The following is a 21,135-nucleotide window of genomic DNA, read 5'->3' as shown; positions in this document are numbered from 1 at the left end:
CTTCAGCCTGTATGACTAACTGAAGAATTCTGGGAATTGAAGGCCACAATTCTTAAAGTTGCCAAGTTGGGAGACCCCTGGTTTATGCAATATTTACTTGACTGTAATGTATACCCATTATTTCTGTTCCTATTTGGGGGGCATTTTTAATGCTACATTTTCATGTATCTGAACGTGGTTATCACAGTCAATTCTATCCACATAAATGAATGCATTTCTCCAGATCAACGGAGCAGGGTTTTTTTTTCAGTCTGCAAACACAGGGCATGTATTTATCTTTCTTGCAATTCCCTCTCTGAATTTGTTTTAACCAGTCAATAAACCCGGAATCCTACACAACAATTGAGGCGTAGATTTATCAGAGCGCAAAAGAGAGGAATGACCACACCTAGCACTGATGAGGCTACCTAATTGGGCAATGAAAGGTCTGCAAGGAACAGACTAGCTCAAAGAGCGCCAAAGAGCCCACAATCAGTACTCCATATCTCTATCACATGAAACTTCTTTTCATGCTGTTCAGAACTGCGTCAGCAGCAAAAAAAAAAAGCACCAAGCAGGCACGTAGGCACTAGACCCAAATCCAGCTGTTCTGATTTCATTTGATGGTGGTTAAAATCATAATGTGTTGGATTCATGTTGCGATCTACCTTTGTTTCACCTGTAACTAAAGTATTTTGCCAAAATGCCTTGATGTGAAATTTCCATTCTAAACCACTAGATGGCAATGCAACCCCACGTTTGAGAAATGAGCTCCTGGTAGCAAAAATAGAGAACAGCAGAGTTGGAGGGAACTTTGGAGGTCATCTAGTCCAACCCCTTGCTCAGGCAGGAAACCCTCTACCATTCCAGTCAAATGGCTGCCCAGTCTCTTATTGAAAATGTCCAGTGATGGAATACCCATCATGTCTGGATGCAAATCCTTCCACTGATTAATTGTTCCACATCAGGAAATTTCTCCTTAATCCAAGGCTGGATTTCTCTTGAAGGATTTTCTACCTGTTATTTCTAGTCCTGCCCTCAGGTGCTTTGGAGAATAAGTCAGTTCCCTCTTTTCCGTGATGGTCCCTCAACTGCTGGAAGGCAGTTATCAAGTTTAAGACTTGTGGACTTCAACTCCCAGAATTCCTCAGCCAGGCTTGAGGACTTCAACTCCCAGAATTCCTCAGCCAGGCTTGTGAATTTCAATTGCATGATTTCATTGGCTGGCTGAGGAAGTCCATCAGTCTGGTTGAGGAATTCTGGGAATTAGAGTCCACAAGTCTGGCTGAGCAATCCTGGGAATTGAAGTACACAAGTATGGCTGAGGAATTCTGGGAGCTGAAGTCCACAGCAAGTCTCAAAGTTGCCAGATTTGGCAGCTTTGGTTGACTGGCTGAGGAATTCTGGGAGTTGAAGTCCGTATGTTTTCACGTTGCCCAGTTTGGAGACCCCTGGCATAAATGAAGGAACATTTTGTCATATTCAGGTTATCTGAATTACAGAAGGTCTTCTACTGAACATAGCAAGTCTCTGGAGCAGGGGTCTTCAAACACGGCCCTTTTATGACTGGTGGACTTCAACTCCCAGAATTCTCCAGCCTGCCATGCCTATTTTTTTCTCCTCCTTCTCTCTAGAGTGGAGAGATTGCAGAGGAAGGGATTACAAGAGAGCAAGCAGGCCAAAAGGCTGAGGAATTCTGGGAGTCGAAGTCCACAAGTCGTCAAAGGGGCCAAGTTTGAAGACCCCTGCTTGGGATTGTGTATTTTCACTTCCAAGAAAAACCACATAGAATGACATTTAGGGAACCCCAACCCTCTCTGCCCCGATAACAGGTAACAACGTGCAGTCATAAAAATACCAGTGTTGTTAATGTTCCTGGCTCCCAAGTTAGCAGATTCTTGCAGCTTTCCCCTGAAACACGTGGACAGAATAAATGACCTTTGGTTGGTAACATCATGCGTCACGTAAAGTCTCCGACTTTCCTTTTTTTGGTCATGTGTGGGGAACACCAAGGAAGGGCGCAATGCAGCCCATCTCCAAAGCTTCTCCTTGGCTCACCAGCCAAAGTAGCTTGACTGCGAAGGTTGGATCATGTCTTATTTTTAGACTTGTGTTTGTTATTTACCGTATGGATCTGATACGATCCTCTCTGGGATGTTTTGAGGTTCAAGAACTGAAATACACTGTAATCTGTGAAGTAACCCATAAACAATTATTTGATTTATTCTCTCTCTCTTTCTCTCTCTTTCTCTGGCGCTCTCCCTATTTCTCTCTCTCTGCTTCACTTTATCTTGCTCTCTCTCTCTATTTTTTCTCTCTCTCTTTCTCTCTCTTTATTTTTTCCTCTGTTTTTCTTTCTGTTCCCTCTCTTTGTCTTTCTCTCTGTTTCTCCCTCCTTCCCCTTTCTCTCTCTCTCTCTCTCTCTTTTCTCTGTCTCTCTCTTTCTCTCTCCCTGTTTCCTTCTCTCTCTCTCTCTCTTCTCTCTCTCTCTATTTCTTTCTCTCTGTCTGGTTCTTTGTTTTTATTTCTGTGTTTCTCTCTCTCTCTCTCTCTCTCTCTCTCTCTCTCTCTCTCTCTCTCTCTCTCTCTCTCTCTCTCTCTCTCTCTCTCTTTCTCTCTCTCTCTCTTTCTCTCTGAAAGTTGGCAATAGCCCAATGCCTTCTAAATTGCAGTAAGTAAGAGGAAAAAAATGGCACTTTCTTCTAGTTCTCTTTCCCACCTTGCCCCCTATTTTCCTTGGCTTTGCTTAGTTAAAGACAGGAAAGAAAGAAAGAAAGAAAGAAAGAAAGAAAGAAAGAAAGAAAGAAAGAAAGAAAGAGGAAGGAAGGAAAGAAGGAAGGAAAGAAGGAAGGAAGGAAGGAAGGAAGGAAGGAAGGAAGGAGGAGAAAGATAAGGAAAGAAAGAAAGAAAGAAAGAAAGAAAGAAAGAAAGAAAGAAAGAAAGAAAGTAGAAAGGGAAGGAAGGAAGGAAGGAAGGGAAGGAAGGAAGGAAGGAAGGAAGGAAGGAAGGAAGGAAGGAAGGAAGGGAAAGATAAGGAAAGAAAGAAAGAAAGTAGAAAGGGAAGGAAGGAAGGAAGGAAGGAAGGAAGGAAGGAAGGAAGGAAGGAAGGAAGGAGAAAAATAAGAAACGAAGGAAAGAAGGAAGAGAGAAAGAAAGAAGAAAGTGAAGGAAGGAAGAAAGGAGAAAAATAAGAAACGAAGGAAAGAAGGAAGAGAGAAAGAAAGAAGAAAGTGAAGGAAGGAAGGAAGGAGAAAAATAAGAAACGAAGGAAAGAAGGAAGAGAGAAAGAAAGAAGAAAGTGAAGGAAGGAAGGAAGGAAGGAGAAAAATAAGAAACGAAGGAAAGAAGGAAGAGAGAAAGAAAGAAGAAAGTGAAGGAAGGAAGGAAGGAGAAAAATAAGAAACGAAGGAAAGAAGGAAGAGAGAAAGAAAGAAGAAAGTGAAGGAAGGAAGGAAGGAGAAAAATAAGAAACGAAGGAAAGAAGGAAGAGAGAAAGAAAGAAGAAAGTGAAGGAAGGAAGGAAGGAGAAAAATAAGAAACGAAGGAAAGAAGGAAGAGAGAAAGAAAGAAGAAAGTGAAGGAAGGAAGGAAGGAGTCATACCTGAAGAGAAAATTAAAGTTGCTACTTTATGTCTGAGTGAAATCAGTGTTTTGAATCAAAACTGATCTGCATCCATTTAGTACAAAAATACACACATACACACAAAGCTACCATTGCACTCTTATTCCAACACAACCCTGATTTTTGCACACAAACAGTAGAGCCATGGGGCAAAAAAGAAGCCAGAAATGTCTATAAAAGTAAACTTGTGCTTTTATTTATTAATTAAAAAAAATTACAATCAGACACCATCCTGTTGTATTTCAGAAAGCATGGGCTTCTATTTTTTTTTTTTAAAAAGGACACAAATTTAGCTTATTATTATAATCTTCCCTTTTTCCATTTATATTAATAATATTAATTTTTTTAGGCTGAACTGTTTTACTCCCACACCCTTTCGTCTTTCTGGTACTGAGAAATAGATAGATAGATAGATAGATAGATAGATAGATAGATAGATAGATAGATAGATAGATAGATAGATAGATAGATAGATAGATAGATAGATAGATGATAGATGATAGATGATAGATAGATAGATAGATAGATAGATAGATGATAGATAGATGATAGATGATAGATAGATAGATAGATAGATAGATAGATAGATAGATAGATAGATAGATAGATAGATAGATAGATAGATAGATGGAGGTGAAGAGAGACTCCAGAGAGTGAATTAATGGTTTGGAATGAAACATGATTTTTTTTTGTCTGTTGATGTGAAAACATATGGTTTGTTAAGCAAGAAAAAGAAAGAGAGAGAGAGAGAAAGAAAGAAAAAAAGAAGAGAAAGGAAAGAAAAAAACAGGAAGGAAGGAGGCAGGAATGAAAGAAAGAAAGAAAGAAAAAGAGAAAGAAAGAAAGAGAAAGAAAGAAAGAAAGAAAGAAAGAAAGAAAGAAAGAAAGAGGAAGGAAGGAGACAGGAATGAGAGAAGGAAGAAAGGAAGGGATATGAAAGAAAGAAAGGAAGGAAAGAAATAAAGAAAGGAAAGAAAAAAACAGGAAGAAGGAGACAGGAATGAGAGAAGGAAGGGATATGAAAGAAAGAAAGAAAGAAAGAAAGAAAGAAAGAAAGAAAGAAAGAAAGAAGAAGAGAAAGAAAGAAAGAAAGAAAGAAACAGGAAGGAAGGAGACGAATGAGAGAAGGAAGAAAGGAAGGAAGACAGGAATGAGAGAAGGAAGAAAGGAAGGGATATGAAAGAAAGAAAGAAAGAAAGAAAGAAAGAAAGAAAGAAAGAAAAAGAAAGAAAAAGCCTTCCATTTCCCCAGCTTCAGCTACTCTTCCTCTGAGCCACCAAGTTTCAAGTCAACAAAAGCCCACCGGGAAGAACAAAAAGTCCCGTGTAGAAATATTCCCTCCCCTCCCGCCCCCTTCGGAGATTATCTTCTTTGGTGCAAAGAAAGCCATCTATGGACAAGGGAAAAAGAACGCTCCACCGAGCCGAGCGTGCGGCGTTTTGAATAAGGCCTTCCCACCCCACCCCCCACCCCACCCCACCCCCCAAAAAAAGGAACTGGTCAAAAGGGCGCCACAGAGTAAGCGCTCACAACAACACGGATGCTTTGGTAGACGTTCCCAGCTTCATGGCCAATCTCTCTCTCTCTTCTCAATGTTTCTGGGTGGGATGGGGGAGAAAGGCTCCATTTTTTTTTCCTGGTTCTCTCCCCCCCCCCTCAGTCAATGCCAAAAAAAAAAAGAAAAGAAAAAAAAATGAAAAAAAAAATCCTTTATGCTCTCTTCTGCCTTCCTTCTAAATTCCTAAAAGTGGAAGGTCGGAGTTTCATCTCTGCAAACGCAATCGAATGCTCGTGGCCTTTCCAGTGGAACCAGTTGACGCCCTGCAAAAAACCAACGACAAAAAAATAAATAAACAGAAAGCCACGCCGTGAGCTCGGAAGAAGGGATGCGATATGGATATATTTGTCAGTGGCCAGCTAATTGTACTTTAATTGGATTCATCGAGGAAGGAGAATCTTGGTAGCTCAGGGGATTGAAGTGAGGGGATCCTTGGTGCTCTCTGAGTCGGGTGGTTTCCTTGCAGACGTTTTCATGACTCAAGTTAGATAACATCATCAGTGGTTGAAGAGAGTTGTTGGAGAGAGGGTTTACAGGGAGGAGGAGGAGGAGGAGGAGGAGGAGGAGGAGGAGGAGGAGGACTGTGAAGTCCGTGGTGCTCTCTGAGCTTTGTGGTTTTCTTGCAGACATTTCATTACCCAGCTAGGGAATCATCACCATATTCTATTCCATTCCATTCCATTCCATTCCATTCTATTCTATTCTATTCTATTCTATTCTATTCTATTCTATTCTATTCTATTCTATTCTATTCTATTCTATTCTATTCTATTCTATTCTATTCTATTCTATTCTATTCTATTCTATTCTATTCCATTCCATTCCATTCCATTCCATATATTCTATTCTATTCCATTCCATTCCATTCCATTCCATTCCATTCCATTCCATTCCATTCCATTCCATTCCATTCTATTCTATTCTATTCTATTCTATTCTATTCTATTCTATTCTATTCTATTCTATTCTATTCTATTCCATTCCATTCCATTCCATTCCATTCCATATATTCTATTCTATTCCATTCCATTCCATTCCATTCCATTCCATTCCATTCCATTCCATTCCATTCTATTCCATTCTATTCTATTCTATTCTATTCTATTCTATTCTATTCTATTCTATTCTATTCTATTCCATTCCATTCCATTCCATATTTTCTATTCTATTCTATTCTATTCTATTCTATTCTATTCTATTCTATTCTATTCTATTCTATTCTATTCTATTCTATTCTATTCTATTCTATTCTATTCTATTCTATTCTATTCTATTCTATTCTATTCTATTCTATTCTATTCTATTCTATTCTATTCTATTCCATTCCCTATTCTATCCTATCCCATAATTCTATTCTATTCTATTCATTCCATTCCATTCCATTCCATTCCATTCCATTCCATTCCATTCCATTCCATTCCATTCTTCTATGCTAATGGATGCCAATTGACTCAACCAGAACTACTTACCTGGCTGTGGCTGTTGTCTCCGTACCGACCCATAAGGTTCACCCGATGACAGTTTTTGTACCAGAACGCCCCTTTGTACGATAAGGCACAATTTGTGATGGCGGAGTCATTGTCCTTGTCAAAGGTGGAGAACGATCGTCCGTTGTGGTAACTCATGGAATCCCCTAGAGGATGGGAAGAGGAGAATATTTTTGACCCATAAATAAGGATAGTCATATTACTCTCAGGATTCTTACCGTATTTTTCCATGTATAAAAGGTAAAGGTAAAGGTTCCCCCGCACATGCGTGCTAGTCATTTCCGACTCTAGGGGCCGGTGCTCATCTCCGTTTCAAAGCCGAAGAGCCAGCGCTTGTCTGAGGACATCTCCGTGGTCATGTGGCCGGCATGACTAGACACCAAAGGCGCACGGAACGCTGTTACCTTCCCACCGTAGTGGTTCCTATTTTTCTACTTGCATTTTTACGTGCTTTCGAACTGCTAGGTTGGCAGAAGCTGGGACGAGTAACAGGCGCTCACTCTGTTACGCGGCACTCGGGATTTGACCCGCCAAACTGCCGACCTTCTGATCAACAAGCTCAGCGTCCTAACCCACTGAGCCATAAGATGCTATTTTTTCCCCCTGCAAACACCTTCTTCAAAAATCAGGTGCATCTTATAGAGGGAAAAAGTACGGTATTACTATTATGGCCCTGGAGCACTGGATTTTCAGAACAAAAGACAGAAGCAGAGAGTGTTTGCAGCTCAGGGTTTCCTGCCGACGTCTCTTTACCCAGCTAAGTAACTTCATCAGCGCCAGAAGGAAGTAGGGTTTGCAGAGTGGAGGAGGAGGAAGACCGTGGGCCCTCAGCGCTCGCTCTCTGAGCTCTGATGTTTTCTTGCAGACGTTTCATTACCCAACTAGGTAACATCACCAGTGTTAGAAGGGAGTGGGGTTTGCAGAAGGGGGGAGGAGGAGGAGGAGGAGGAGGAGGAAGATTATATGGTTCTGGGTGCTCTCTGAGCTTGGTTGTTTTCTTGCAGATGTTTCATGACCCAATTAGGTAACATCATCATCTTCAGTGCTAGAAGGGTTTGCAAGGAGGAAGAGGAGGAAGAGGAGAAGATGGGGGTGGTGGATGAGGAGGATTGTGGGATCTTCGGTGCTCTCTGAGCTTGGTTGTTTTCTTGCAGACGTTTCATGTCCCAACTAGGTAACATCACCAATGCTGATGGGTGGGACACTGATGATGTTACCTAGTTGGGTCATGAAACGTCAGCAAGAAAGCCACCAAGCTCAGAGAGCACCAGGGACCCTACAGTCCTCCTCCTCCTCCCTTCATACCCCACTCTCTTCTAGCACTGATGATGCTACCTAGTTGGGTCATGAAAGGTCAGCAAGAAAACCACCCAGCTCAAGAGAGCACCGAGGACCCCAAAGAAATGGCTGCCAATCCTACTTTTCACAAAACAAACAGAAAGATCTACCTGCATTGCCACTGTAGCCGTCTACTTTCAGCCGATAGCGTGTCCTGGCATCACTCACAGTAAACTTGTTATAGAGAGCATATGCAGTCTCTCCGCGGTCGCGCAGATCCACCCTCAGCTCATACGGGCCTTGGGAAGTGATCTTGTGAAGCTTGTCCAGCCCTGCGAAAACCAAAAGCCAACAAGTAAATGGCTGGAGATTGTCTAACGGCCGTCTTTGTGTTACTTGCTTTCAACTCTTAAGAGTTTTAGGAAAACTCAGAGGTTTTTTTTAAAAAAAACAAAAACAAAAAAACACACATTCATAATCTGCAATAGAATGGGCTGCTCATCGCAACCTCCACAGACGTATTGCCAAAAAAAACCCGTGGCGTACTTTTTGCGTTTAAGTGGCGGCACAAAATATCTAACAAGTGCATCTCAATCTGTTGACCTTCGTTGCAGTTGGTTGAGACCAGGGGTCTTCAAACGTGGCCCTTTTATGACCTGTGAACTTCAACTCCCAGCATTCCTAGAGCCTTGGTGGAGCAGTGGGCTAATGCCTCCTTAAGTAACACCAGCTGCCTGCAATTAGTGCAGGTTCGAGTCCCACCAGGCTCAAGGTTGACTCAGCCTTCCATCCTTCCGAGGTAGGTAAAATGAGGAGCCAGATTGTTGGGGGCAATAAGCTGACTTTGTAATAATGCCGCTTGGGTGGGGGCCCCAAAAGCCCTAATAAAGCAGGCATATACATAGAATGAAGGCTATTGCTAAGCACATTGATTTGTGCTTTAAATGGTAAGCCGCCCTGAGTCTTTGGAGAAGGGCGGGATATAAATGGGATTAAAAATAAAAAATAATAATAATAAAAAATTCCTCAGCCAGCATGCCTGGCTGAGGAATTCTGGGAGTTGAAGTCCACAAGTCATCAAAGGGCCAAGTTGGTTTAGACAGACCAGCCAAAATTTCCCAGCGGTGTTTATGGGGGCCCACCAATGTTTTGGATTTTATGTTGTTATGGCTTTTCGTGAGCATAGCCACAGGTCAGAGATGAATAAAACTGTAATTGAAGTGTCTGCTTCCCACCCCCAGCCGTAACGGTTGATAACGTGATTTTGGAGTGACACCATGGTGGGAAACCTTACTGGATATTCCCGTTCTAGCGAAGCATACAGGAGTTTGAAGTCCTGGATATTCATTTAGCAGAACCAACAGATCTTGATTGACCCAATACACTTTGTAGCCACCTACCTAGCCAGAATTCATTGTTGGGATCTCCGAAACCACTCTCGTACGTCCTCCAATTCTGGTAGAAGTTTACTTCGCCGTTCTGCCTTCTCAGGAAGACCTGGGGGAAACCCCAATGCAATCGCGGTCATTTTAGAGAACGGTAAACGGGATCTGAACTGGACGCTAGCCAGCCACCAGTTACTGAACCTTCCCGAACTGTGGGCCGCTCTTCCTAAAGTCTTGGGAACGATTATGAAAGGCAACCAAGGTGAAAAGCTAAGGTACGGCAGGAGTTCCTCTGAAGCACAGGAGAAGCTTCTGCCATTTCTTAGGTGCTCCGTGCACCGGTGCAAATCACACACACACACCCACACACACACACCCACACACACCCCACTTTAAGAAGGGAGGAAGAAGTGAAAGAGAGAAATACGTACAATCCACCCGCCTCCGTCGGAACTCATGTCGCAGTAGACTTCCAGGGGCTGAGACCGATTGCCGTTGAGATAAATGGTGTAGAGTCCCGAAGCAATTTCTCCATTCAGCAGAGCTTGGGAGCAATCTCTGGGGTAAGGGTAGAGGAGTCCAGCTGCAGGCAAGGGAAGGGAGGTCAGGACACGTTGCCGAAGAGGACATTTGCCTCCTCCTCCTCCTCCTCCTCCTCCTCCTCTTTTACTTTCTCCTCTTTCTTCTTCTCCTTCTTCTTCTTCTTCTTCTTCTCCTCCTCCTCCTCCTCCTCTTTTACTTTCTCCTCCTTCTCCTCTTTTACCTTCTCCTTCTCTTTTACCTTCTCCTCCTCCTCCTCCTCTTTTACTTTCTCCTTCTCCTTCTCCTCTTTTACCTTCTCCTTCTCCTCTTTTACCTTCTCCTCCTCCTCCTCCTCCTCTTTTACCTTCTCCTTCTCCTCCTCTTTTACCTTCTCCTTCTCCTTCTCCTCTTTTACCTTCTCCTTCTCCTCCTCCTCCTTCTCCTCTTTTACTTTCTCCTTCTCCTCCTCCTCCTCCTCCTCTTTTACTTTCTCCTTCTCCTTCTCCTCTTTTACCTTCTCCTTCTCCTCCTCTTTTACCTTCTCCTTCTCCTCTTTTACCTTCTCTTCCTCCTCCTCCTCCTTCTCCTTTTTTACCTTCTCCTTCTCCTCTTTTACCTTCTCCTCCTCCTCCTCTTTTACCTTCTCCTTCTCCTCCTCTTTTACCTTCTCCTTCTCCTCTTTTCCCTTCTCTTCCTCCTCCTCCTCCTTCTCCTCCTTTTTTACCTTCTCCTTCTCCTCTTTTACCTTCTCCTCCTCCTCCTCCTCCTCTTTTACCTTCTCCTTCTCCTCCTCTTTTACCTTCTCCTTCTCTTTTACCTTCTCTTCCTCCTCCTCCTCCTCTTTTACCTTCTCCTTCTCCTCCTCTTTTACCTTCTCCTTCTCCTCTTTTACCTTCTCTTCCTCCTCCTCCTCCTTCTCCTCTTTAACTTTCTCCTTCTCCTCCTCCTCCTCTTTTACTTTCTCCTTCTCCTTCTCCTCTTTTACCTTCTCCTTCTCCTCCTTTTTTACCTTCTCCTTCTCCTCTTTTACCTTCTCCTCCTCCTCCTCCTCCTCTTTTACCTTCTCCTTCTCCTCCTCTTTTACCTTCTCCTTCTCCTCTTTTACCTTCTCTTCCTCCTCCTCCTCCTTCTCCTCCTTTTTTACCTTCTCCTTCTCCTCTTTTACCTTCTCCTCCTCCTCCTCCTCCTCTTTTACCTTCTCCTTCTCCTCCTCCTCCTCTTTTACTTTCTCCTTCTCCTTCTCCTCTTTTACCTTCTCCTTCTCCTCCTCTTTTACCTTCTCCTTCTCCTCTTTTACCTTCTCCTCCTCCTCCTCCTCCTCTTTTACCTTCTCCTTCTCCTTCTCCTCTTTTACCTTCTCCTTCTCCTCCTCTTTTACCTTCTCCTTCTCCTCTTTTACCTTCTCCTTCTCCTCCTCCTCCTTCTCCTCTTTTACTTTCTCCTTCTCCTCCTCCTCCTCCTCCTCTTTTACTTTCTCCTTCTCCTTCTCCTCTTTTACCTTCTCTTCCTCCTCCTCCTCCTCCTCCTCCTTTTTTACCTTCTCCTTCTCCTCTTTTACCTCCTCCTCCTCCTCCTCCTCTTTTACCTTCTCCTTCTCCTCCTCTTTTACCTTCTCCTTCTCCTCTTTTACCTTCTCTTCCTCCTCCTCCTCCTTCTCCTCCTTTTTTACCTTCTCCTTCTCCTCTTTTACCTTCTCCTCCTCCTCCTCCTCCTCTTTTACCTTCTCCTTCTCCTCCTCTTTTACCTTCTCCTTCTCCTCTTTTACCTTCTCTTCCTCCTCCTCCTCCTCCTTCTCCTCCTTTTTTACCTTCTCCTTCTCCTCTTTTACCTTCTCCTCCTCCTCCTCCTCTTTTACCTTCTCCTTCTCCTCCTCTTTTACCTTCTCCTTCTCCTCTTTTACCTTCTCTTCCTCCTCCTCCTCCTCCTCCTCCTTTTTTACCTTCTCCTTCTCCTCTTTTACCTTCTCCTCCTCCTCCTCCTCCTCTTTTACCTTCTCCTTCTCCTCCTCTTTTACCTTCTCCTTCTCCTCTTTTACCTTCTCCTCCTTCTCCTCCTCCTCCTTCTCCTCTTTTACTTTCTCCTTCTCCTTCTCCTCCTCTTTTACCTTCTCCTTCTCCTCCTCTTTTACCTTCTCCTCTTCCTCCTTCTCCTCTTTTACTTTCTCTTTCTCCTTCTCCCCTTTTACCTCCTCCTCCTCCTCCTCCTCCTCCTCCCTATTGACATTCTCTGTCTCTTCCCTCTCTTCACACAATCTTTGCATTACAACCATTAGGATGTGACTTTTTTTTCTTTTTTTAAAAAAGAAAGCTAGATATGGGGGCTGTGGTCAGTTGAGGGGGTGTGGAATGCAGTTCTGTCCCACCCAGCTTATTTCATTTTTTCCCCTGGCCCGTTATAAAACTGTGTCGTGCCTCGTTGTCCTTTTGCAAAGAGTAATCCATCATTCCAGGTTGATTGCCAATGGGGAAATGGGAGGATTTGCTTGGCGTGATGTCTGCCTGTGTCTTCCGTGAGCGCAGAATCACGCTTCCCGTACAACACAATAGTCACAGAAAAGAGACGAATTGCATTCTATCACACCCCACTCATTCAGAGGCTGCCAAGATTTTTTGAATAGCAAATTTCATTTCATCTCATCATTTTCTATCTCCTTTTTTTCCTGTTGTTTTTTTTTTGCTTCTAATTTATCCTTCTTCCTCTCCTCCCTGCCCGAAACAGAATTGCCCTATGACTTTCTTTGGAAAAGCCCATCCCTTACTTGTGGTGAACGTGGTTTGGATGAAGTTGCTCTTCAACGTGTGGAGCAGTGCCTGAAGCTTTGCCGTGTACAGAGTGGATGAGCTCAGGTCCACCAGGCTATAAGAAGTCGATTCGGGCCCCAGGACCACTTCCTGCCAGAGAGATAAAAGTAGAAGACCAAGAAAGAATGAAGATGGACGCTGGCTAAATAATCCATACAACTTCAAGAAAACAGTTCCAAAGACTGAAGAAATTCGGGCTGTAATTTTCTCCCAGCTTTGTTTTCATTCCCATCTTTGGATCTAGAATAGAATGGAATGGAGTGGAGTGGAGTGGAGTGGAGTAGAGTAGAGTAGAGTAGAGTAGAATAGAGTAGAGTAGAGTAGAGTAGAGTAGAGTAGAGTAGAGTAGAGTAGAATAGAATAGAATAGAATAGAATAGAATAGAATAGAATAGAATAGAATAGAATAGAATAGAATAGAATAGAATAGAATAGAATAGAATAGAGCTGGAATGGACCTTGGAGGTCTTCTAGTCCAGCCCCCCGCTCAAGCAGAAGAACCTATGCCATCTCAGACAAGTGTCTGTCTAGCCTCTTCTTAAAAAAATCTCCAGTGATGGAGCACCCACGATTTCTGGAGGTGGAGCAGAGATGAGGACCAATTCTGAACCTAAACCCTTACCTTGACTTTGCCATCAGCAGCTTCGTAGATCAGGAGGTAGCCTGTGATAGATGCCTGGGGTGGCTTCCATGTGAGCACAGCTGTTTCAAACTGGACATCAGAAGCAGTCAGAGATTTGGGAGCATCAGGACCTAATATGATGAGACGGTTTAGAAGAGTCAGCTTGATGGAATGCCATCAGCACAAATCTCTCATCTATCTATCTATCTATCTATCTATCTATCTATCTATCTATCTATCTATCTATCTATCTATCTATCTATCTATCTATCTATCTATCTATCTATCTATCTATCTATCTTATGTCTGTCTATGTCTGTCTATCTATCTATCTATCTATCTATCTATCTATCTATCTATCTATCTATCTATCTATCTATCTATCTATCTATCTAAATCACAGTCCATTTTGAATACATAGTAGGGGAAAAAAGCATCTTGAGAGTTAACAAGGTTGATACTCTATGGTACAAATTTCCTGTTTTGGGACTTCCTTGAATAGGCCACTTTGGGACCCAGAAACCTGGATCAGATGCCTCAACTCGACCCAACTTGAGGGATCTCAGCAAATGAGACGAAAGCCACCCACGTTACCTGTAACGAATTTGGTGGAAAGGATTCTGCTTCTCTGCGGGCCTTTGACGGCTTGAATCTTGAGGGTGTATTCAGTAGCTGGTCGAAGGCCAACAAGGTCATATTCCATCGTGTTGCCGGAGACTGTCCGCGTCACTTCTGTCTCTGAACGACCAACAAGGACAAGCATAAGATAAACGGGCGAAGCATGAATTGTTCCTCTTGCTTTGCTTATTTTAAGTGACATTCATCCATCCAATGCTTGTGGATGTTGACCAATTTTATGCTAGAGTGATCTGTGGTATGCAGAGTAGAGCTGCTGGGCTCAGCACGGTCTATCTTCTCTGGAAGATGGCATTGGAAGGTTGTTGGGGTTTTGGTTTTTTTGGGAGAGAGAGAGAGAGAGAGGCATGTGTTCCCACAGCCACGCCAACCGAGTTGCATCTCTCTTTCAAGGCTTCTTGAAAACAGAGCAGCAACATCAGCAACCCGGCCTGGCCACCACCATCCTAGCTCTCTTGGATTAAAATTCTCACCACCCCTGCGCAGAAAGCCAGTTCTACTTCCTTTTTTAGGTGTGATATCATGGTTTTCTGGGCCCTAAGGCTGTCATAGAATCATGTGATCGGATTTGATGCTCACTTTTCCCGGAGTGGGAAAACTCGGAAGAGCTCCAGAGCAATCAGAACTCACCTCCTTCTCCAACATAGGAAATCAGGTATTCATCTATGGCAGCAAGGGCTGGTTGCCAAACAGCTAAAGCTTTGGAATCCGTGATGTTAACCACCCTCAGCCCAGATGGACTATCCAGTTCTAGAAAGAGAGCGACACCATTGCAATAAATAACAGTGAAATGGCTTTGCCTCCAGAAGTTGCGGGTGCTCCCGTCACTGGAGGTTTTCAAGAAGAGACTGGACAGCTGTTTGCCTGAAATAGTATAGGGTCTCTTGCTTGAGCAGGGGGCTGGACTAGAAGACCTCCAAGGTCCCTTCCAGCTTCTATTCTATTCTATTCTATTCTATTCTATTCTATTCTATTCTATTCTATTCTATTCTATTCTATTCTATTCTATTCTATTTATAATTTCTATTCTATTCTATTCTATTCTATTCTATTCTATTCTATTCTATTCTATTCTATTCTATTTATAATTTCTATTCTATTCTATTATTCTATTCTATTCTATTCTATTCTATTCTATTCTATTCTATTCTATTCTATTCTATTCTATTCTATTCTATTCTATTCTATTCTATTCTGTTTATAATTTCTATTCTATTCTATTCTATTCTATTCTATTCTATTCTATTCTATTCTATTCTATTCTATTCTATTCTATTCTATTCTATTCTATTCTATTCTATTCTATTCTATTCTATTCTATTCTATTCTATTCTATTACTATGTTGCATGCGGCTGACTCATTCGATTCCCATCCAATTTGTCGGTGACCAAATTTCCAATAAAGAAGGCAGAAGGGCCCGCATAGTCCCTCCAATTTCTCCTGGCTCTCCCCCAGATTGTGCCGGAGTTCAAGAAGATGCAGTTAGGTAGGTGGACGTGTAGTTCAAATCAAAAAGAAAGGAACGCAAGTGGCTTTAAAAAACATGTTGAAACAAAGCAGCCCGGCTTATATTCCCTCGTTAAAAAGAGGCCCCCGGCTTAAAAAGTTCAGGCTGAACTCATCAATCTGTCTTTGTGGACAGCTCCCGTGTTTGTCTTTCCAACCTTTAAGGCATGGCTTGGGGAAAACAAAACGGAGGCTGGAGATGGCGTGGGAAGGGCTGAACAGAAGGCCAAAATCCAGTGGCGATTTTTCATCCTCTCTGTCAGCTTCCTTGGTGCTTAATCAAAGGAGCTGTCATACTTTGCATTAAAGCTGGAGGAATGTTGTCTGGCTTGGCCTGAATCAGTTCGGCAAGAGGGTTGAGTTATGGCTTCATTACCAACTGCTTAAACTATTCCACATCTGTGGACTCTCAGGAAGTGACCCCTGAGCAAATGGATAGAAATGAACAAGCCTTGAACTTTAAAGAGTGCAGAGAAGAGCAACAAAGATGATTGGGGACTGGAGACTAAAACATATGAGGAACGGCTGCAGGGATTGGGTAGGTCTAGTCTAGTAAAAAGAAGGAGCAGGGTTGAGGTGATACCAATGTTTCAGTCTTTGAGGGGCTGCCCCAAAGAAGAGGGAGTCAAGCTATTCTCCAAAGCACCTGAAAGCAGGACAAGAAGCAACGGATGGAAACTAGTCAAGGAGAGAAGCAACCTAGAACTAAGGAGAAACTTCCTGACAGTGAGAACAATCAATCAGTGGAACAACCTGCCTCCAGAGGTGGTGAATGCTCCAACACTGGAAGTTTCTAAGAAGAGACTGGACAGTCATTTGTCTGAAATAGTATAGGGTTTCCTGCCTAAGCAGGGGTTGAACTAGATGATCTCCAAGGTCCCTTCCAACTCTGTTCTTCTGTTATTCTGACCTCATGAGTTGGATATATATATATATATATATATATATATATATATATATATATATATATATATATATATATATATATATATATATATATATATATATATATATATATATATATATATATATATATATATATATATATAGCTTCACAGTGCTTTACAGCTGTCTCTTAAGTATTTTAGGGAGTCAGCCAATTGCCCCAACAATCTGGGTCCTTATTTTATCAACCTTGGAAGGATGGAAGGCTGAGTCAACCTTGAGCCGGTCAGGATCGAACTGCTGGCAGTGGGCAGAGTTAGCCTGCAGAATAAACCTGCAATACTGCATTCTAACCACTGTGCCACCAGGGCTTCAGAGGTGAATTCGGAAATGTTTCATGTTGAAGAGGGTGTTTCCCTCCCCCCTCCTCTCTCTCTTTTTCTTCTGGATATTATTCATTTTATTAAAGTTCCCTCCTCTCCTGGGGGATAAATCGCGGTCATTTCCTTCCCCCCCCAATACATACCTGTAACGAAAGATCCAGAGGTGGGTTCGCTTTCTTCAAATCCTTTGATAGCCACAACACTGATGACATATTTTATGCCAGGAATCAGATCTACTAGCTTGATTCTGCTCCTGCTTCCGTCAACCGTCAGAGATTTGAGATCGTCTGGAATAGAGGATGAACAGAACTGTCAGTTTGGGCTTTCATACAAGGTTTTACCTAGCTGGGTCATGAAACATCTGCAAGAAAACAACCAAGCTCAGAGAGCACTGAGGACCACACAGTCCTCCTCCTCCTCCTCCCAGCAAACCCCACTCCCTTTTAGCACTGATGATGTAAATTAGAGAAAGCCACTAAGCTCAGAGAGCACCAAGGACCCTACACTCCTCTTCCTCTTCCTCTTCCTCTTCCTCTTCCTCTTCCTCTTCCTCTTCCTCTTTCTCTTTCTCTTTCTCTTTCTCTTTCTCTTCCTCCTCCTCCTCCTCCTCCTCCTCCTCTCCACAGACCCCATTCCCTTCTAACACTGATGATGTTACCTAGTTGGGTCATGAAACGTCTGCAAGAAAACAACCAAGCTCAGAGAGCACCAAGGACCCCACAGTCTTCCTCCTCCTCCTCCTCCCAGCAAACTCCACTCCCTTTTAGCACTGATGATGTAATTTAGAGAAAGCCACTAAGCTCAGAGAGCACCAAGGACCCTACACTCCTCCTCCTCCTCCTCCCCACAGACCCCATTCCCTTCTAACACTGATGTTGTTACCTATCTGGGTCATGAAACGTCTGCAAGAAAAGAACCAAGCTCAGAGTGGCACCGAGGACCCCTTACCCTGTTCCTTCGACAATCTCACCCGCTTCCTCATCCACCCTTAAAGCCTTCGCTTTTGCCAAGCCTCTTCCTTTCATGTCATAAGTTCCGTGCTTGGTTCAATCCGCCTAATTCTTCAAAGCAGAGCATACGATTAGCCAAGCTAGGCAGCCAGCGCTGTTACTTACCTCCAGTTTCCGGCCTGTAGGAAATCCGAAAGCTTTCAACCCGGGTCAGTGGAGGCTTCCAGCTAACCACAGCTGAACTTTCCGTTATTTCTGAGAAAGCGATTTCCTTCGGGGATCCCACCGCTGTCGACAGAGAGGGATAGGAACCAAGAAGGGGACTTAACACACATTTTTAGAGATCAGTGAGCTGAGGAAAACACACAGCTAAGTCTTGGGAGCAGGAGGTACAGCGAAGTTTGCGTTAAGTCCAGTGTTATGACAAGAACGAAAAGCTCCATAAAAAAGAGCCATTGTTTGCAAGCCAGTCTCTCAGAAGCCCAACTTTTTTGCTTTTAATGGTAAACTTTTTTGGCAGTGGGCGGGGGCGGGGGCGAAATAGCAGGGCTGAATAAAAACGCTGCAGAAAAGCAAAGAATCTCTATTTTTCTCTTTGGGACAAGGACCAATCTCAGTTCTGAGCGTTAAGACAGCTGAATCGTCGTAGCTGGATCCCGTGAACCACAGGGATGTTGCAACGGTTGCAAATCTGAAAAAGGATCAGAAACCCACCCCCCTTTTTTTTTCCCCCGGTGCCGTTCGTGGCTTTGAACGGTCGCTAAACGGACTGCTGCAAATTGAGAACCAGCTGCAAATGCCCCAGGCAAACTCGCACACACAAACACACAAAGGCAAACACAAATACATATACAGGCAGGCACGTGGCCAAACGGTGTGGTTGTGTTCTTTGACAAGCCAGAGGCAGACGGAAGGTACCTGTCATAGCAATGGCATTTAGAGGCTGGGAACGCCGTCCGCTGATCACTCCGTAGAGATCTACATAATATTCGGTCCCTTCTTTCAGCCCTTTGACATCCTGGGTCCGCTGGTGACCTGGTACGATTAACTCCAGGGGATCTAAAAGTCTGTTGGAATCCCTGATTTTAAGGACAAAACTGTCAAAGGCGCCATCATCCGCCGTCCAAGACAGACGGAAACCATCAAGGGTGGGATCCGAGATCAAAAGGTGATCTACTTCAGGTTCGGCTTCTGAAATGGCAAAGGAGGTTTTTTTTTAATGTCCTTTTCAAAAAAAAAAGAAAAAGAAAGAAAAAAATATCCCATAGAATCTAGTCCAGGTTAGCTTAGGATGCGAGCATTCCAACCGCAAAGTCCGGAAAGATGAGAATAAACGCCTGCTGTTTTTGCAAGTGGGGAGAAAAAAAGGTGTCCAGCGATTAATAGAAAGATACGTTCCCAACTAAAGGCGTAGATGGCCCGGCCGATCTTCACGGCAATCAAAGTTGCCCCAGTGTGTAAAAAAACCCACACTTTCCCCTACCATGCAAAATGAAACATGCTGGTAGTAAGAGGGAATGTTCATTCGTTCTCTGTCTTTCATCGGAGTCACTGATATTGACAAATAAAATAAATAAAAAGACTAATTTTTTAGAATTTTGTTTGTGGGGGGGGAACTAGTTTGGGGTTTTTTTGTAGAAAACTTTTAACTGGCGTTACTGGAAGATCACTTCTGTAGCTTGTGTTTCTGCAACTCAGCCGGCGTTGGCACTCTTATCCGAACACACAACAATTTGCCAAGCTCACAGCAATCAACTATTTTCCAAGCTGGGCTGTGGCTATCAAATATTTTACCTGACTTAGACTCTAATCGGCGCTAGAGGATTTTCCTGTGTTGCTTTCGTGTAATTCCCCATTTAGGGGAATTTGATTTGCAAACAAGATCAAAACCTGGATGTGTTTTGTGTCAGGTGTATGATTTTTTTTTTTTGGCAAGACTGTTTTCCCTGATGACGTGCACATCCGTGAAGACCTGGCCTTAATACCGGTATGCATATTTTTGGCTCCAATTTCCTTCACGTTCTGCAGAGGTTAGGGAACATCGATCCTCTCTAAAGCGTGTGGAGTTTGGTGCTTAAGAAAGTAGTAAATGCACATCCCACAGGTGCTTTTTACAGGAGGCAACTGGATTTTGCTTTGTTTTTCCTTGAAGACGTTTCACTTCTCATCCAAGAAGCTTCTTCAGCTAGTGGGGAATGGATGAGAAGTGAAAAACAAGAAAGTACAGTTGCCTCCTGAAAAAAAACACCTTTTGGAAGACCTGGATAGCAGAGAATCTCCATAGATGTTTAGTAAACGCATACATGGGTCCTCAGCTAGGTTGCCCCACTGATCATATGAAGCTCCATTAGGCAAGGAAAGATGGTAGACAGACCGTTGATGAGCGATCATGAACATCTCTGTCGAGCTTCTTAACGTGTACAGAGTTTAACTTTGACTAGGATAGTCAGAATAAACTATACAATTGAGGGTCACTTTTGAAGCATTGGAAGTCCCACATTCATTCTTTAAGTTGCCTGGGGATGCTTTGTGATAGAAGAGTTGTTGCAGGTCAGAGAAGACAATGCTAAACTAGAGGGTACAATGGAGGCTTTCCAGAAGGACATTCTTCTTTGAAACAAAGCCGATCAAGGCACTCTGACACCTTCTGCGACACAAAAGTAAAGTCTCCTTTGGAGTCCTGCTCAAGTTTGGAAGAGAGTGAGCTTGCTTTATTCTGGACACAATGGATGCTAAATGAAGATCACGTGCCGATGGATCCCAAGGTTGCTTAAAAGATGGAGTCCTGAATTTTGGCAGTTTGTCCCCACTTTTCAAGCTATCTAATACAACGGTATAGAAGCCTGGGAACTAACCTAAACATCAGCTTGATCGTTCTGGATTCTATCATTTTCTTGACCTTCTTGCTTTTTCAAAGACAGAGTCGAGATATTAAACCTGACAGCGTATGACGTTACTCTTTGGCTAGGATGACAAAGATATCTGAATGGAACAATGGAACAACTTGCCTTCAGAAGTTGTGGGTGCTCCATCACTGGAGGCTTTCAAAAAGAGACCGGACAATCATTTATCTGAAATGGCATGGGATCTCCTGCTCAAGCAGGGGGTTGGACTAGAAGACCTCCAAGGACCTTTCCAACTCTGTTCTTCTATGTTCTTTGAACGACTTGACAGGTCTTCTACATTCTGTTGCTCTTTTAAAAGTTGGTCCATTGAGAGACAGGAAGGAAATGGAGAAAGAGGTGATAAAGGAGGTATATTAGTGAAAGGGTGAGGAAGTGGTGCAAAAAGGAACTCCTGCTTCCATGGGGAATGGAGAAGACACGAAAGACCTTCTAGAGGAGGAAGACAATGGTGAGAAGGGACGAGCATTCTAGTTTCGTGACTTTTTTTTGTTAAAAAAAAATAAAAAATACCTGTTAAGGCAACAAGGCTTAAGGCTCTTGTTTGGTGGCCCTGGACCAAGCCGTAAAGAAGGACCTCATACCCAATGCCTGTTATGAGACCTCTAAGGGTTAACT

General features: G+C 43.1%; 1 protein-coding gene across 1 annotated transcript in view; it reads right to left on the bottom strand.

Moving 5' to 3' along the window:
• Nucleotides 1-2,487: 2,487 nt before the first annotated feature.
• Nucleotides 2,488-21,135, bottom strand: part of TNC (tenascin C) — a 38,272-nt gene continuing 19,624 nt past the window's right edge. The window contains exons 13-24 of the mRNA XM_081339775.1: nucleotides 18,533-18,805; nucleotides 17,780-17,902; nucleotides 16,808-16,951; nucleotides 14,520-14,639; nucleotides 13,848-13,991; nucleotides 13,254-13,384; nucleotides 12,590-12,722; nucleotides 9,741-9,892; nucleotides 9,325-9,421; nucleotides 8,095-8,256; nucleotides 6,629-6,792; nucleotides 2,488-5,422 (exon numbers count right to left, since the gene is read on the bottom strand). Of these exons, the coding sequence (XP_081195901.1) occupies nucleotides 5,312-5,422; nucleotides 6,629-6,792; nucleotides 8,095-8,256; nucleotides 9,325-9,421; nucleotides 9,741-9,892; nucleotides 12,590-12,722; nucleotides 13,254-13,384; nucleotides 13,848-13,991; nucleotides 14,520-14,639; nucleotides 16,808-16,951; nucleotides 17,780-17,902; nucleotides 18,533-18,805 (1,754 nt within the window). The 3' untranslated portion in view covers nucleotides 2,488-5,311. The remainder of the gene's footprint in view (nucleotides 5,423-6,628; nucleotides 6,793-8,094; nucleotides 8,257-9,324; nucleotides 9,422-9,740; nucleotides 9,893-12,589; nucleotides 12,723-13,253; nucleotides 13,385-13,847; nucleotides 13,992-14,519; nucleotides 14,640-16,807; nucleotides 16,952-17,779; nucleotides 17,903-18,532; nucleotides 18,806-21,135) is intronic.

The sequence above is a fragment of the Vipera berus genome (assembly GCF_964194415.1).
Source record: "Vipera berus genome assembly, chromosome: 15".
NCBI classification, from domain to species: Eukaryota; Metazoa; Chordata; class Lepidosauria; order Squamata; family Viperidae; genus Vipera; species Vipera berus.
The sequence above is the reverse complement of the archived record's forward strand: the minus strand, read 5'-3'. Positions and strand labels throughout refer to the sequence as shown.